At 33.0% G+C, this 13,517-nt stretch overlaps 1 protein-coding gene across 3 annotated transcripts; it reads left to right on the top strand.

The window, feature by feature from the left end:
- The first annotated feature begins 6,793 nt into the window (after positions 1 to 6,793).
- LOC147397537 (choline monooxygenase, putative (CMO-like)) lies at positions 6,794 to 11,704 on the top strand. Of its 3 annotated transcripts, none has more exons than XM_086449277.1 (10): positions 6,795 to 7,145; positions 8,868 to 8,913; positions 9,047 to 9,182; positions 9,410 to 9,484; positions 9,593 to 9,805; positions 10,104 to 10,199; positions 10,381 to 10,502; positions 10,606 to 10,699; positions 11,292 to 11,342; positions 11,473 to 11,704. In XM_086449277.1, exons 1-10 carry the CDS (start codon positions 6,845 to 6,847, stop codon positions 11,608 to 11,610), a joined length of 1,272 nt encoding a protein of 423 aa, XP_086305403.1. In that variant the 5' UTR covers positions 6,795 to 6,844; the 3' UTR covers positions 11,611 to 11,704. The 3 variants fall into 3 exon arrangements, with proteins under 3 accessions (XP_086305405.1, XP_086305403.1, XP_086305406.1); XM_086449280.1 differs by having other exon boundaries at positions 6,988 to 7,156; XM_086449279.1 differs by lacking the exons at positions 10,381 to 10,502; positions 10,606 to 10,699 and having other exon boundaries at positions 6,794 to 7,145.
- Positions 11,705 to 13,517: the final 1,813 nt, after the last annotated feature.

The raw sequence follows: 13,517 nt of genomic DNA, 5'->3' as shown, positions 1-13,517 counted from the left end.
AAACGCTAGAAATTTGTTCATGGGCAGAATTCATGTATTCCGTCCATAGGTATTTGATGCTCCGTGATTCAGCGGCTGACATTGAAAGCTTTGATGTCAACTTTGATTACACAGGTGACAAGTACCAAGTTGAAGTTTCAACATGGATCTGATACGCGATTTTTCATAATATCGCAAATATCTGTATTAATCTAACGGTGAATGAACGTGAAATTGAAAACAAAAGGGAAGATGACTTGCCCAATGAAGTGTTGTTCAACTTTTCATTTCATTGGTTGAGTAACTCAAGTACCAACCATTTTGAGCTTCACCCTTCAATCTTAGAAAACTCTTTCGGAAATTTTAGATTGATTAGAAAAACCACTCTTCAAGTTGTGAAGATATAGGATACGGATTTTTCTACAATGTTGTCCTGGTGTGATTTTTTGAAGGAATTAAGTATGGAATATTGTTTTGGATTTCACCATCTTATAGTTAATTCTTCAAGCCTTAAAAGAATTTATCTAAAAAATGTGAGAAAAATAGGAGACTAAGGGGGGGTTTGTTTAACGCTGATTTCAGTACTTAATGCTGAATGCAATTCAGTTTCAGCAATCAACACGTTTGTTTACTCCACATTTTCAGTACTTATTGCTGAAAAATAAGTGAAGCATTAAGTGAAGTTGGATCACTTAATTTTTTTGCTGAAGTGGTAAGCACCAGCTTTTTTCAACATGGACAAGTATGCCCTTATACTTGAAATGATATTACCTCTTATGTCCTATGGATAATGATATAAGCACCCCACAAATTAATAAGGCAACTTACACCAATATTATCTCTCTCCTATTTTCTCTCTCATCTACATATTTAAATAATATTAATTCAAATTAAAATATAATATTAATTCAAATTAAAAAATAATATTAATTTAAATTAAAAAATAATATTAATTCAAATTAAAGAGAGAGAAAATTTCAACCTTTAAAAGATCAAAATTTTCTCTCTCCTCCACCCATTTAAATAATATTAAATATTTCAAAAAAATAAAAGAGGAAAGAGAAATTTTCTCTTTCCTTTTTTATTTTTTTGAAATATTTAATATTTAACGAAATATTTATATTTAATATTTTCTCTCTTTAATTTGAATTAATATTATTTTTTAATTTGAATTAAAAAAAAATTTAATTTACTTTTTAAATGATGTGGAGGAGAGAGAATTTGTTCGGCTAGGTTCCCAAAACGAATTTTATTAAATTTAGTATTTTTTTAATAAATAATTTTAGTTTTAGATTGTATTAATAATTTTCCTTTAAACATACAACTGTTGAAAATGGTAATATAGTCAATTTATCAGTTTTCAGCATTAAGTAATAAACAGATTTATGTGCTTACAACGCTTAATTTGAATCAGTTCAACACAATTCAGATCGGTAAACAGACAACAATTTCAGCACTTAAATTCAACGCTTATACAGTTTCAGCAATTATAGTTATTCAGCACTTATTTGTTCAGTTTAACAAACAACACCTAAAAGTGTATATATATATATATGGGGAATGCTAACGTCCGATACTTCATGGGGAGGTTAGCATTCTCCAACACTTCTGTTTTCTAATAATATCTCTATTCATTTTATCTTTTAATAAAAAAGATAAAGGTATATTAGTCATTTACATAATAAATATTTATTTTCATTGATAATTAAATCATTTATTATAAATAAAATATTTAATTTTAAAGATTAAACGTCCTTAGTATTTAATATGTGAGAGACATGTATTTATTATGTAAATAAGTATTTGAGACGTCTTGTTCAACAATGAAAAAAATGAACGTGAATTTTAAATCTCGTTTGATACATTGACTTCTCTATCCATCTCGTCGGTGGACAATACCAAAACATATCGGACGAGATTTAAAACCATGCTTTGGGCTCAATGACTTAAAAGTGAATTAATTTTAGCTCTTAAATAAGATTTGACCAATGTTTTAATGGCAAGATATTTATTTTTATGCCAAGGGAAAAGCCAAAATATATTTGAAGAATCAGATCAAGTATAGTCTCCCTCAACATTTTGGCTGGAGTTTAAAACTCTCAATCACAGTTTACTTCATCGCACACGACATGGGACGAGTCGTTTTTTAGCTCACAGCCCTCAGTCCTCACAGACTACTCAGTGCTTGCCACGTCCTATGAGCACTGTTAGCACACAAAAAAAAATTTTACCTTGCTTTTACAAATGACTTTTTATATCTATATTGATATCCGGCTTGAATCTCATTTTCCAAAATGGAACCATCGTTGTTGTTGGCTGATTGGATCCTAGCTTCTATGGGATTCTAGATCATAGTTGAATCCGTTTTCATTGCTTCGGCATAAACAGAGTCCAGATCAATATTTTTTTAAGGGATTATAAGCTAACAGGTGCCCAAGGTTACACTTAAAATGCATTAAATACACCTCATAAATAAGCATGTGAGGGTATTTTTGGTGGAAACACCTTTTTTAAAAAGATATTTTAATAGGAAAACTCATTTTCAAGGTAGGGGTGTCAACAGGTGGGTTTCTATTTAATCGAAATCGAAAACCTCAATTCCGGATCCTTTTTTATTGAAATTGATTAGAGCCAGGTCTAAAATAGAATCGATTTGATATGATATGAATCAGAACCGTTAGGTTCTAACGGTTCTATCTAATGGGTAACCGGAACAGATTTATTTTGTCATTTCTTTATATATTATAGATGATTTAAGATTTTTTTATTATTTCAAAATAAATGCATGTTATATAAAATTCTTCAATTTTTCATATAATTTATTCATTGGAGTTTAAAATAAGTTACTCTTCTAACAATTTATTACTTTTAACAATGATAAATTTTTATTTAAAAAAAAAAAAAAATCATTAATTTGTATATTTAATATAAAAAAATATAATTTTGTTGATAATATGTTTAAAAAAATTTATAATGATTTGAAATACTTTTTTTCTCACTTTATTCTTGAGAATCGGAACCAATAGGTACCCATGATTTTTTACGATTTCAATTTCGATTCCATTTATTTTAAAATCAAACCCGGAATCAAACTAAATATAATGATTATGGTTCTAAGGTCCTTTGGAATCAACCCATTAACACCCCTTGTTTTATATTTCTTAATTTATACCCTTACGACAAATGCTCACACAGTCCTATGTGTTTTAAATCCAGCCAAAAATGTGCCACGTAGACACCGTTGTTAGTTATACAAATAAGATACCATTCCGGATCGTGACTCATAATTTGTAATGGCTCTGCCAATGGGACCCTCTCAAATGCCACGTAGAGCACCTTTCCTGTTCGATGGTGTATACATTCCATTTCAATCTAATTACTAAGGGACTCGCGCATGGGCCCATAGATTTTTCGAAGCCCATGATTATATAATTGAAGAATTGGGCCAAACTTTAGAGGGCTTCGTTGGGCCATGATGAAAACCATCCTAACATTTCAATTTTTTTTTTTTCTTATAAATTTTATGTGACTTATGTTTCATTTTTTTATATAAATATTGTTGACGTCAAATTTTGGATACCATCCCCATATCCGTAAAATAAAATGATAAATATTTTTGATCGATCAAGAATGACGATGATATAAATATCAATTTACGATTATTCAATGGAGCATTCATCTATGATTAACAGCCAAAATTTTATAAGAAGATGAGGGTCGATTAACGTGTCTCTTAGTCTTGAAGTGATGTTGTAGATTTTTCTTTTGAGTCGTGATTATCTGACTATCCCACATGGGGATACTCAATCGACTACCTAACGTGACAAGTTCGAGAATCGTAGATTTGTGCTCTTTGGGATACATGGTTCCCTCAAGATACACTTTTTTTATGGGGGAAGTACAGCCTTGTATCTTGAGGAGCACAGATCTACAGTTTTTGAACTTGTCACGTCAGAGTAGTTGATTGAGTTAGCCAGATGGGGTAGTCAGATTATCACAATTCTTTTCTTTTTAAACTTCGTTTTATCAATTGATGGTGATACTTTTCTTGTAAAAAGGAGTTTGCATTAGAAAAAAACTGCTCACAACGCTCGCATAATCTAAGATCCACCAACCACATGAGCCCACTTGAATTGAATGGCATCCCAAGTTTACAGAACTACCCTGCAATGCTTGACGTGGCATGCAGCGGAGAGTCAGTGAGCAAAAAATCGCTCGTGTATGGATAGCTAGAGAAACAATATTTTTCAATTTTATCTCCCCACTTCATAGAAGCACAAGTAATCTTAACAAGCTAAAATATCAAATAAAGCATTTCTAGTTGCACTACTAAGACGAAAAAAACACGCATGAATCCTCCTTATTCAAGCTTCAAATATAGATACATAAGGTATTTGGTTTTGGTAGTAAAGCAGCCCCTTGTCTCTCTAACTCTTTCACATTAACTTTGTTTTTCTTTCATTGGAAGGCTTTTTCTTCTTGTTATTCAGCTGTGAAAGGTTTCTCCATCTCGTGTTTCTCCACCTTTTCTGATTTAAAGAAAGAAACCAAAGAGCTAAAGAACAACATTGTAGAGAAGTGAAAGATAGAGATTATGGGTTGTTGTTGACCCTATTGTATGTGTATTAAACAACAAGAGTTTAAATAGGTAATAATCGATCCAATGTGTATGAGGTTGTGATTGTATTAAATTTCCACTAGCTTTGGGTGGGAACTCCATCACTTCACAATTATTAAATATATCTTCAGTGGCCACTCATATTTTGGTTAGTGGCATTATCAAGGATTTGTTTATTAATTAATTAAGGCAATATTTAGCTGAATGGGGAGCTATTAGGATGGATTTGTTGATGTTGAGATGTCAATTAAAAAATATTTAGAGGACTAAGTACAGTTTGTTAAAATTTGTATCATAATAGTTTGTGGCACCCACCCTAGATTAATAATCCTTGCTCATTGATAGCGAGTTGGCCTGCAATAAAATTACAAGTGAAAATTTTCGAGTATAATTTAGTCGAAACATTGGCAAAAGTAAGGCTAAAATCAGAGAGGTTTTGGTATAATGATTTCATATATTTTGTATTGAAAAATGTCTTTTAAATAATTTTATGAATGATTCACAAATAATATGATCAGCAAATTATGCGTGAATTGTATTGAATTTGGGAGATGTTCGAGTATATGATATGTTCTCTTAAAAAATTCATAATTGGTGGAGAACAATGATTCTTGCAAGCTTACTAAATCTGGTTAGAGATGCACATGATAAGTTATAATTTGATAATTAGGAAGACTAAAGGATTGTTTCAAGCATGATTAAATCTATGTTTGGTAACACTTCTGAAATTTGAATGGAGGTGATCTACCTTTAAAAATCAGACTTCAGATGCAAAAATCTTGTTTGTTTCATTTTAGATTCCATACTTCAGAATCGAAATCCAGAAGTTTTGAACCAGAAATCAGAAAATAGAAAATAGTTCCAAACTTCAAACTTCAACCTTAAGAAGTGTTACCAAATATACTTAAACCTCATTGACTTGCAAGAGCCTAAGAAAGTAATAGAGGCAATATTGAATGAGGGACGTTGATTAAATGTTGTGATTAGCGTTGTTTCATTTCAGATTCCATACTTCAGAATTGAAATCCAAAAATTTTGAACTAAAAATCAAAAAATAGAAAATAGTTCCAGACTCCAGACTTCAACCTTAAAAAGTGTTACCAAACACACTTCAAACCTCATTAACTTGCAAGAGCCCAAGGAAGTAGGAGAGGCAATACTGAACAAGGGACGTTCATTAAATGGTGTGATTAGCACACAATGAAAATTGACCATCATCATCGATAACTTATCCCAATCACTATAGAGAACTACATCTCCAGTTGAGGCATCCCCAATTTATAGAACAATCCTTGTTATTTACAAAACTACCTTTGCTATGCTTGACACGGCATACATTGGAGAGCTTGTGAGCACTTTAAGCACAAAAAAAAAACTACTCTTCTTTGCATGTGTCCATCCATGTCAAATGACCTTTTTCGATTTTTATTATTATTATTTTGATGGGTAAGCTGGGGTTAAAGGGACCTCGCCCTTATTATTAAATTACCTTCAAGAATAATTACAAGTTACATCATCAAGAAGAATTCTCGAAAACTCTTGAGGAATGGAAAGTTCTATTAGTTTCCCACCAATAAAACTCAAGTAAACATGTGTTGAAATTTAGCAGAAGGTGTTGAATTCCTTCACCAATTCCTTGTATTTTCAAGTCACCTCAATTTCCCTTTTCAAATACTGTATTGAGTACATTGAATTCGATGATACAATAATCATTTCTTACGATCTTTTTAAATTTTAACACTCATATATCACAACATTCTTATCTCCCATGTTCATTTTGTGATAATGTTACTTTTTCTCCAAAATATTTCAAATGATTCTCTTATTTTATTTGTTATTGAAACTACTCCAAATATTTTTAATGTGCCCATTTTATTTATTTTATTTTTTCTAGTCTTACTATTCACCCATCTTAATATATTTTTTTTACCATTCTCATTTTATCTTATCTATTATTGGATTGATTCCTAAAGTAATTTTTTTCATATGCTTACAATTGTTTAAGATGATAGTTTTGGAGAGAAAAACAAGGGTTTAGAATAAAGTTAAAGACGAGGATATTCATGTCATTGTACGCCAGTGTCTTAAAGGAGACATGGGTCAAAGGGGTTGTCATCGGTTCAAAAACAGAGAGGGGTATCTCAAATATTCACCAAAAATCGGAGGAGTATGTTTAAATCACCCAAATATTTAAAAGAAGTGGATTGCAGGGACGGCAGGAACAGTGAGAGCTCTGAAACACCCGCCATGGCGATCCTAAAACCGCTTTCTCTCCCCTTAGAATCCCTAAAATTACAGAAAACCAGAACTTCAATCCCTAACTCTCCCCCTCAGATCTTAAAACAGATCTGCAACTCCTACTCTCCATCGAAACCCCTCTCTTTATTTTCATTCGATAATTCAATCGAAGCTCGAAGAATTGTTGAAGATTTTAACCCTAAAATCCCTTTACAAGAAGCCGTAACTCCTTCTAGTTCCTGGTACACAGATCCTTCCTTTCATGCCCTAGAACTTGATCGTGTCTTTTATCGAGGATGGCAAGCCGTAGGTGCGTAATCGGTAATCTCTTCTCAATTTGATTTGATTTCTCTAATTAGTTTTTAAGATTTTATAAGTTTCAAGACACTCATGTAGTTATCGAAGTTTACTTTTTTTCTTTTTTAGTAGGATTTAGTTCTTTATTATCGTAGAAATTTGTCGCAAACTTCATAGACTCAACCTACATTAGAGAGGTAATCTGGCCATTAAAAGTAAATGACCCGTGAGGGAGAATTTGTAACTAAGTTGGAAAAGTAAGGTTTGAAGGGAATTATTTCAACTTCAAGGGAGAATATGTAGAAAGTACTTCAAGGGTTTGCACAATAAAAGACTCATTTAAAAATCATCCAAGCCCAGATGACTCAGGCGAGTCATCTCGGTGGTTTGTGAACGAGCAAGATTTACAATGTAAAGGAAGCACTTCTAAGATCCGACATAACTCGTTCAAGCCAACTGGTTTTGCAATTTTTGATAAAAACAATTAATTTTTTAGTTGTGCTGAAGTTACCTCAAGATTGGACCTCACATCGCACACCCTGACATGAAAGTGGATAGGAACCATAGATGCTTTTTCACTTGTATCTTGAGGAAAAGTATCTATGCTTCCCATACACTAACTTCAGGGTGTGTGATGTGAAGTCCAATCTTGAGGTTACTTCAGCATTATTATTAATTTTTTAATGTTTAAATATTTATTTTCTATATTGGAATACGATTTTGTGATTGAGCATCTTATAATCCACCATAATTTATAATTAAAAAATTATAATTTTTGAATAAAAGCATATATTAATAACTACTTTTAAACCAAGTTAACTGGTTTATTTTGTCTTAAACGAGATGGCTTTGTAAGTCAACTCGGTATTAGTTGGGGACAAGGCGAGACATAATTCCAAGTTTGAAGTCCATGTTGAGGTGCTACCTTCCTAGTGAAAAGACAAAGTTGGCCTTGTTAAATAGAAAGTTACCTCTTATTGTATTGACAAGAACAATGATAAATGCTGCATTTAATAAGGTCAAATGTGTCATTAAGGATGTTTCTCTATTGCATTGATATGAACCAAATATGGCTCACTCCATATGGAGAACAAGGTTTTTACTGCATAAGTTTGGACCTTAAATAACTGGCCAACAATCTCAACTTCTAAGCATTATTCGCCCAATGAATTGGGGAGAAGTTATTCTTATTGCCCTCAATTTTTTATAACTGGAAGCTCTAGTGAGAAGACTATGTTGCTCTTGTTGCATCATTCTAAACAATGAGCAATAATGTGTTTAGCAAGGGCAAATTATTACTGCCATTTGAACTTTCATTCTTGTAACAAGTTTATTCCAACACTATTACATACAAAATTTTCATTTTTTAATTGATTTTTTGAATACATTTCTGTACTAATTAAGTTTGATTTTACTTCAAGCGTGCAAATTCTGAATACTAGTATAATTTTTATCAACCCTTTCCCTTCTGTGTTCATTTCATTTCTAATTAGGTTAACTTGATGTTTATAATCTTTTCCACTTGTTGCTCCCGATGGTTCTACGATCTTATCTAATCATGAGTCATGAAAAATTCAATTTATTTCAGTTATTTTATAGCTGTTCAACTTATTGCACTAAAATGGATACGGCTTTATTTATTTATTAATTTTTTCTGATAACCATTATTAAGATTGAGCAAAAGATGTGTATTTTTGTCAAGAATCTTCAGTGTTTTCTATCTCTTGACTGTCAGGATTTACTGAACAAATAAAATGTCCTCATGATTTTTTCACTGGCAGGTACTTCTATCTTCCCAACTATCTATGAGTTATTATACAATTTTAATATTAAAATACAAGTATTGCCATATTAGAAGTCATTTCATTCATGGATCCCTTTATTTTAAGGTAGCTAATTAGATAAGCGCAGCAGTTTGGGAAGTGTACAGTATGTGGTATGTCGAGATGCTACTGGGAAAGTTCAAGCATTTCACAATGTATGTCGCCATCATGCTTCTATTCTTGCATCGGGCAGTGGGCAAAAATCTTGTTTTGTATGCCCTTATCATGTAAGTTTCTACAATGTTTCTTGGCAGAATATCATTTCGTATTGTAGACTCTTTTTATGCCATGATATGATAGATTGGATTCTTGTTAGAATTAGTTAGCCTGAATTCTTGTTCTTCAAATGCATGCATAAGTAAATGAAGATAACTTTGAGTACTTCTGTGTCGATTTTTATTATGTTCCACTATATGATTATCCAAACAATAAATCTAAAATCTTAACATTGTAGGGATGGGCCTATGGGTTGGATGGGGTACTCCTCAAGGCTACGAGAATATCAGGAATACAGAACTTTAACGTAAATGTATGGAATAGTTTCATCTTGATAGTTATCTTACTTCCTTTCCCCTTCAACATTTTCTGAATTGAGGGATAATCTTTGCTCTCTTTTTTCCTTGGTCATGGAGAATAGGAATTTGGGCTTATACCATTGCAAGTAACCACCTGGGGGCCTTTTGTACTTGTAAATTTGGACAAAGATATTCTGCCTCGACCGAAAGGTGATAACAAGATAGTGGAAACTGAATGGCTTGGTAGCTGTTCAGATATACTGAGTACCAATGGGATTGATTCGTCGCTAAGTTTTGTTTGTAGACGTGAATATACTATCAACTGTAACTGGAAGGTTTGCTCCTTTAGTATTCTAAGTCCACTATAAATGCACATCTAGGTTCCTTTATGTTAGCATATTAATTCTGGCGGTGCTTTTTATTGAGAGATTCTATTAGCACACCAACTTTTGCTAACGCCACCCCAATTTGTATGTAAATCACCAAAGAATTAGCACACATCTTGGGGAGGCATTAGTAAAAGTTGGTGTGGCAATGGAAGCTCTCTTTTTATTTTATATTGTCACAATTATTTTAAGATGACAATTTGTATATGCCACTCACAAATTTTATCTATATTTTTTTTTAATGCAGGTATTCTGTGACAACTATTTAGATGGTGGCTATCATGTTCCATATGCACACACAGGTCTTGCATCTGGCCTTAAGCTTGACTCCTACTCCACAAAAGTATGCTCATTACTTAGTTCTTTTCCTTTGGTATTAAAAGTAATGTTCTTCTCTTAAATTATTATTGATTGATGTTGTCAAGAAGAGCATTGCCACATTATCACGTCATTATGAGTGTTTTGGACTAGTATCCTTGATGATTTATGTTGCAATATCTGATAGAATTTTGTTGATGAAATAGTCATTTGAGAAAGTTAGCATCCAATTATGTGAAAGTGGCTTGGTGGAAAACGGAGATGATTTTGATCGTCTTGGATCAAAAGCTATATATGCTTTCATCTACCCAAACTTTATGATCAATAGGTACTAGTTCGATCACTGGATGGTTCCTTACTTGAGTTTACTGACCTTCTTATCAATTTATGATAATGTGTGGTCTGATATCTTGAGATTTTGGGATTCCTAGGTATGGTCCATGGATGGACACAAATCTTGTACTCCCATTGGGACCCAATAAATGTCGAGTGATATTTGACTATTTCCTTGAAGATTCTCTTAAGGTAATTCTTCTTTATTTACTCCTAATAAACCAAAGTAGGGGACAATAAATGGGTTGCGTAACACTAGTAGCTCATGTAGGAAAGGATGTCAATGAAGTTGGATATGTGATGAATTTCAAGTTCACTCATTTCCATTTTTTGCTATTTAGTTGTCATGTACGTCTTTTTTTTTTTTTGGCTAGGAGGATATTCTCGTCATGGAGATCATCCTCATAAAAAATCAGCTAATTCTGACACTTCTAACCCAAGCTAAAGTAGATTCAAAGTTGAAACAATCTGAACTGTCTATTTCACCGAAAACTCTTGAACCGACAGTTGGTAGGGTTAGAAGTTTAAGAATGGGCCCTACTGAACTGCCAAAAAACACAAAAAAGAAAAAAAAAATGTGTGAAAAACATATACAAATACCTACCCACAATAATAATAGTAAAAATAATATCTGTTTGTGTTGGACAGGCCTTATTTTTTGAAGAAAGAAATGTTCTTTATTAGGCAGTAGCTCTTCCTAGTTGGAACTGTTATATATGCTGTCAATATTTCCAATACCATTATCTTTCAAATTCGCTGAGCTATAATTCCTCTAATGCCTCAGGATGACAAATCTTTCATCGAGAGAAGTCTAGAAGAAAGCAAAAGAGTACAGGTATAGACAAACCAGGAATGCTCCTTTATGCTAGAAATGCCTTCTTTTCTTTTGTATGTGTAGAAATGATATTGGTAGTGTGAAATCCTAAATCCTAGGAAATAATGTGGCTGTCTTGGAGATTGTGTAGATGGAAGATATCACATTGTGCGAAGGTGTTCAAAAGGGCCTTGAATCACCAGCATACTGCAGTGGCAGGTATGCTCCTAATGTTGAGCAAGCCATGCATCATTTCCATTGTTTGTTGTACGAGAACCTTGCCAAATGATCTCTGGAGTTTACATTGTACTGTTTTATGGGAACACCTTATCTCTGCCCATCGGACGTGTTATATCTTATGTATCACTAGTCATTTTCAGAGATGACCGTGCTTGTGTAATATGTCAATCTAGTATATGTTTTATCCTATCAAGCTTAGTTCTGGTTGCATGGCACGAACTGCACTGGATTTTCAAATAGCATCACAAATGCAACGGTTGGGATTTTTCTTTAATGCTATTTGATATGGTATCTAAGGATTCCAATATCCAGCACAGTTGATTCATGATGTTTACATGGGACAATTGATCTTAGGCGTGTCAACTCGAGGAAAGTTCAAAGAGTGTGTGGGCTTGACCTCTCCCACTCCTGACAGCACCTTACATGGTTAGAGAAACATAAAAATTAGTGCCATTTGTAGAGGAAATTGTATTACATGTTAAGGTATGGACACGACGTGAAAATTTGAATGGTTGTCTTAAATTCTATCCTGCATATTGCAATGGAACCCTAATAATGTAAGTTCCCAAATAGCTCTTGAAGGACACTCCCCTACCCCATGCAGGGACTTTTTTTAAATAGATAAAAAACTTTGACGGGATTACACTCCAGCCATATTTTGGTGAATATTAATGATATACTCTTTGACCTTGGTCTATTGTGGAATATTAATTGAGAGGACTTAAATACCCTCTTCCTTTATCCTCCTAGGAAAAAAATCTCGATTTTTCTCCCAACCTATTCAACATTGTATTCAATCCCTTGTAAAAAATCCTTAGATTTTTCGATATACTTCTGAAAGTTGATAACAGGAATAAAATCTTTAGGTTGAAGACTAGGGTCAAAAAATAAATTCTCTAGGTATTTTTGGGAGAAAACCTGGTTTTTTGGCTTGGGATTGAAGGTGAGTGCATTTAAGTAATTTTGTGTTAAACTTTTATGGTAGACCTAGGTCAAATGGTATTTCATTTATCGGAGAACGCTGGTATCTCAAATGTATTTTCTTTGGTGTAGGTAGCTTCTACCAATTCTAAAGAGCCAAGATCAAGTTGTCAACCTTCGCTTCTCTGGTTCTCTAATAATTTCTAGACACTAAAGAGGGTGAATCTCAAGCCTTTGATCACAGTTTTCTCACCTGGCACGTTTGATGGTCGACAGACACGTTCCCTGATTGATTATTTCTTGCCTTTGGGTTTCTTTTAACTTGATTCATTATGAAGTAGGAACGTGGTTAATTTTAAAATTTCAAATTTCAATTAATATAATATAATCAAATTCAAGTTTTAATTCCTTATAATTAACAAGCTATGCAAATAAAATAAAGTCAATATTCAATACTAATCATATCCACTATCCACCATGATAAAAACTGGATTGGTCAGTATTGGCCTGTACGACTGATCGGATCAATCCAAATTGTCGGACTGGTGGGTTAAACCGATTGAACTCTAAATGAGATATTAATTAAGTTTTTGGGTCTCTTCCTACTAATTAAGTTTTATATGATTGTAGATATTTTACGAAAAAAAAACTTAAAAAGATAAAAAAAAAATTATCTAGACTGAAGCATAGGTCTTGACCGTCTAGACTCCGTGATCGATGGACATGAGGGGGAGGTGTGCCACATGGCATTTTTGGTTGCAAGGAAGTATTCAATGACCTTGGGGTCACCTAAGAATTCCCTTCTAAATATACATACGTGTTTGCACCTTGAGAATGTAGCACACTAACTAAAAGTTTTCGGGGCCTACCTACCTACACAGTACGAATTTTTATTTATTTTTGGCGAGGGGTTGTATATTTTTGGTTATGATCTTACTTTCATTTTTTTTTTCTTTTCTTTCCACCAACATGACTTTCTAATTCAGGAAAGCTTCTCAAACATCTACCAACTTACCTTTTTTTTTTTTCTCATTT

Source organism: Akebia trifoliata, chromosome 8 (assembly GCF_017979445.1).
Source record: "Akebia trifoliata isolate Shusen 1 chromosome 8, ASM1797944v1, whole genome shotgun sequence".
Taxonomy (NCBI): Eukaryota; Viridiplantae; Streptophyta; class Magnoliopsida; order Ranunculales; family Lardizabalaceae; genus Akebia; species Akebia trifoliata.
Note: the sequence above shows the minus strand (reverse complement) of the source record. Positions and strands in the feature narration are given on the sequence as shown.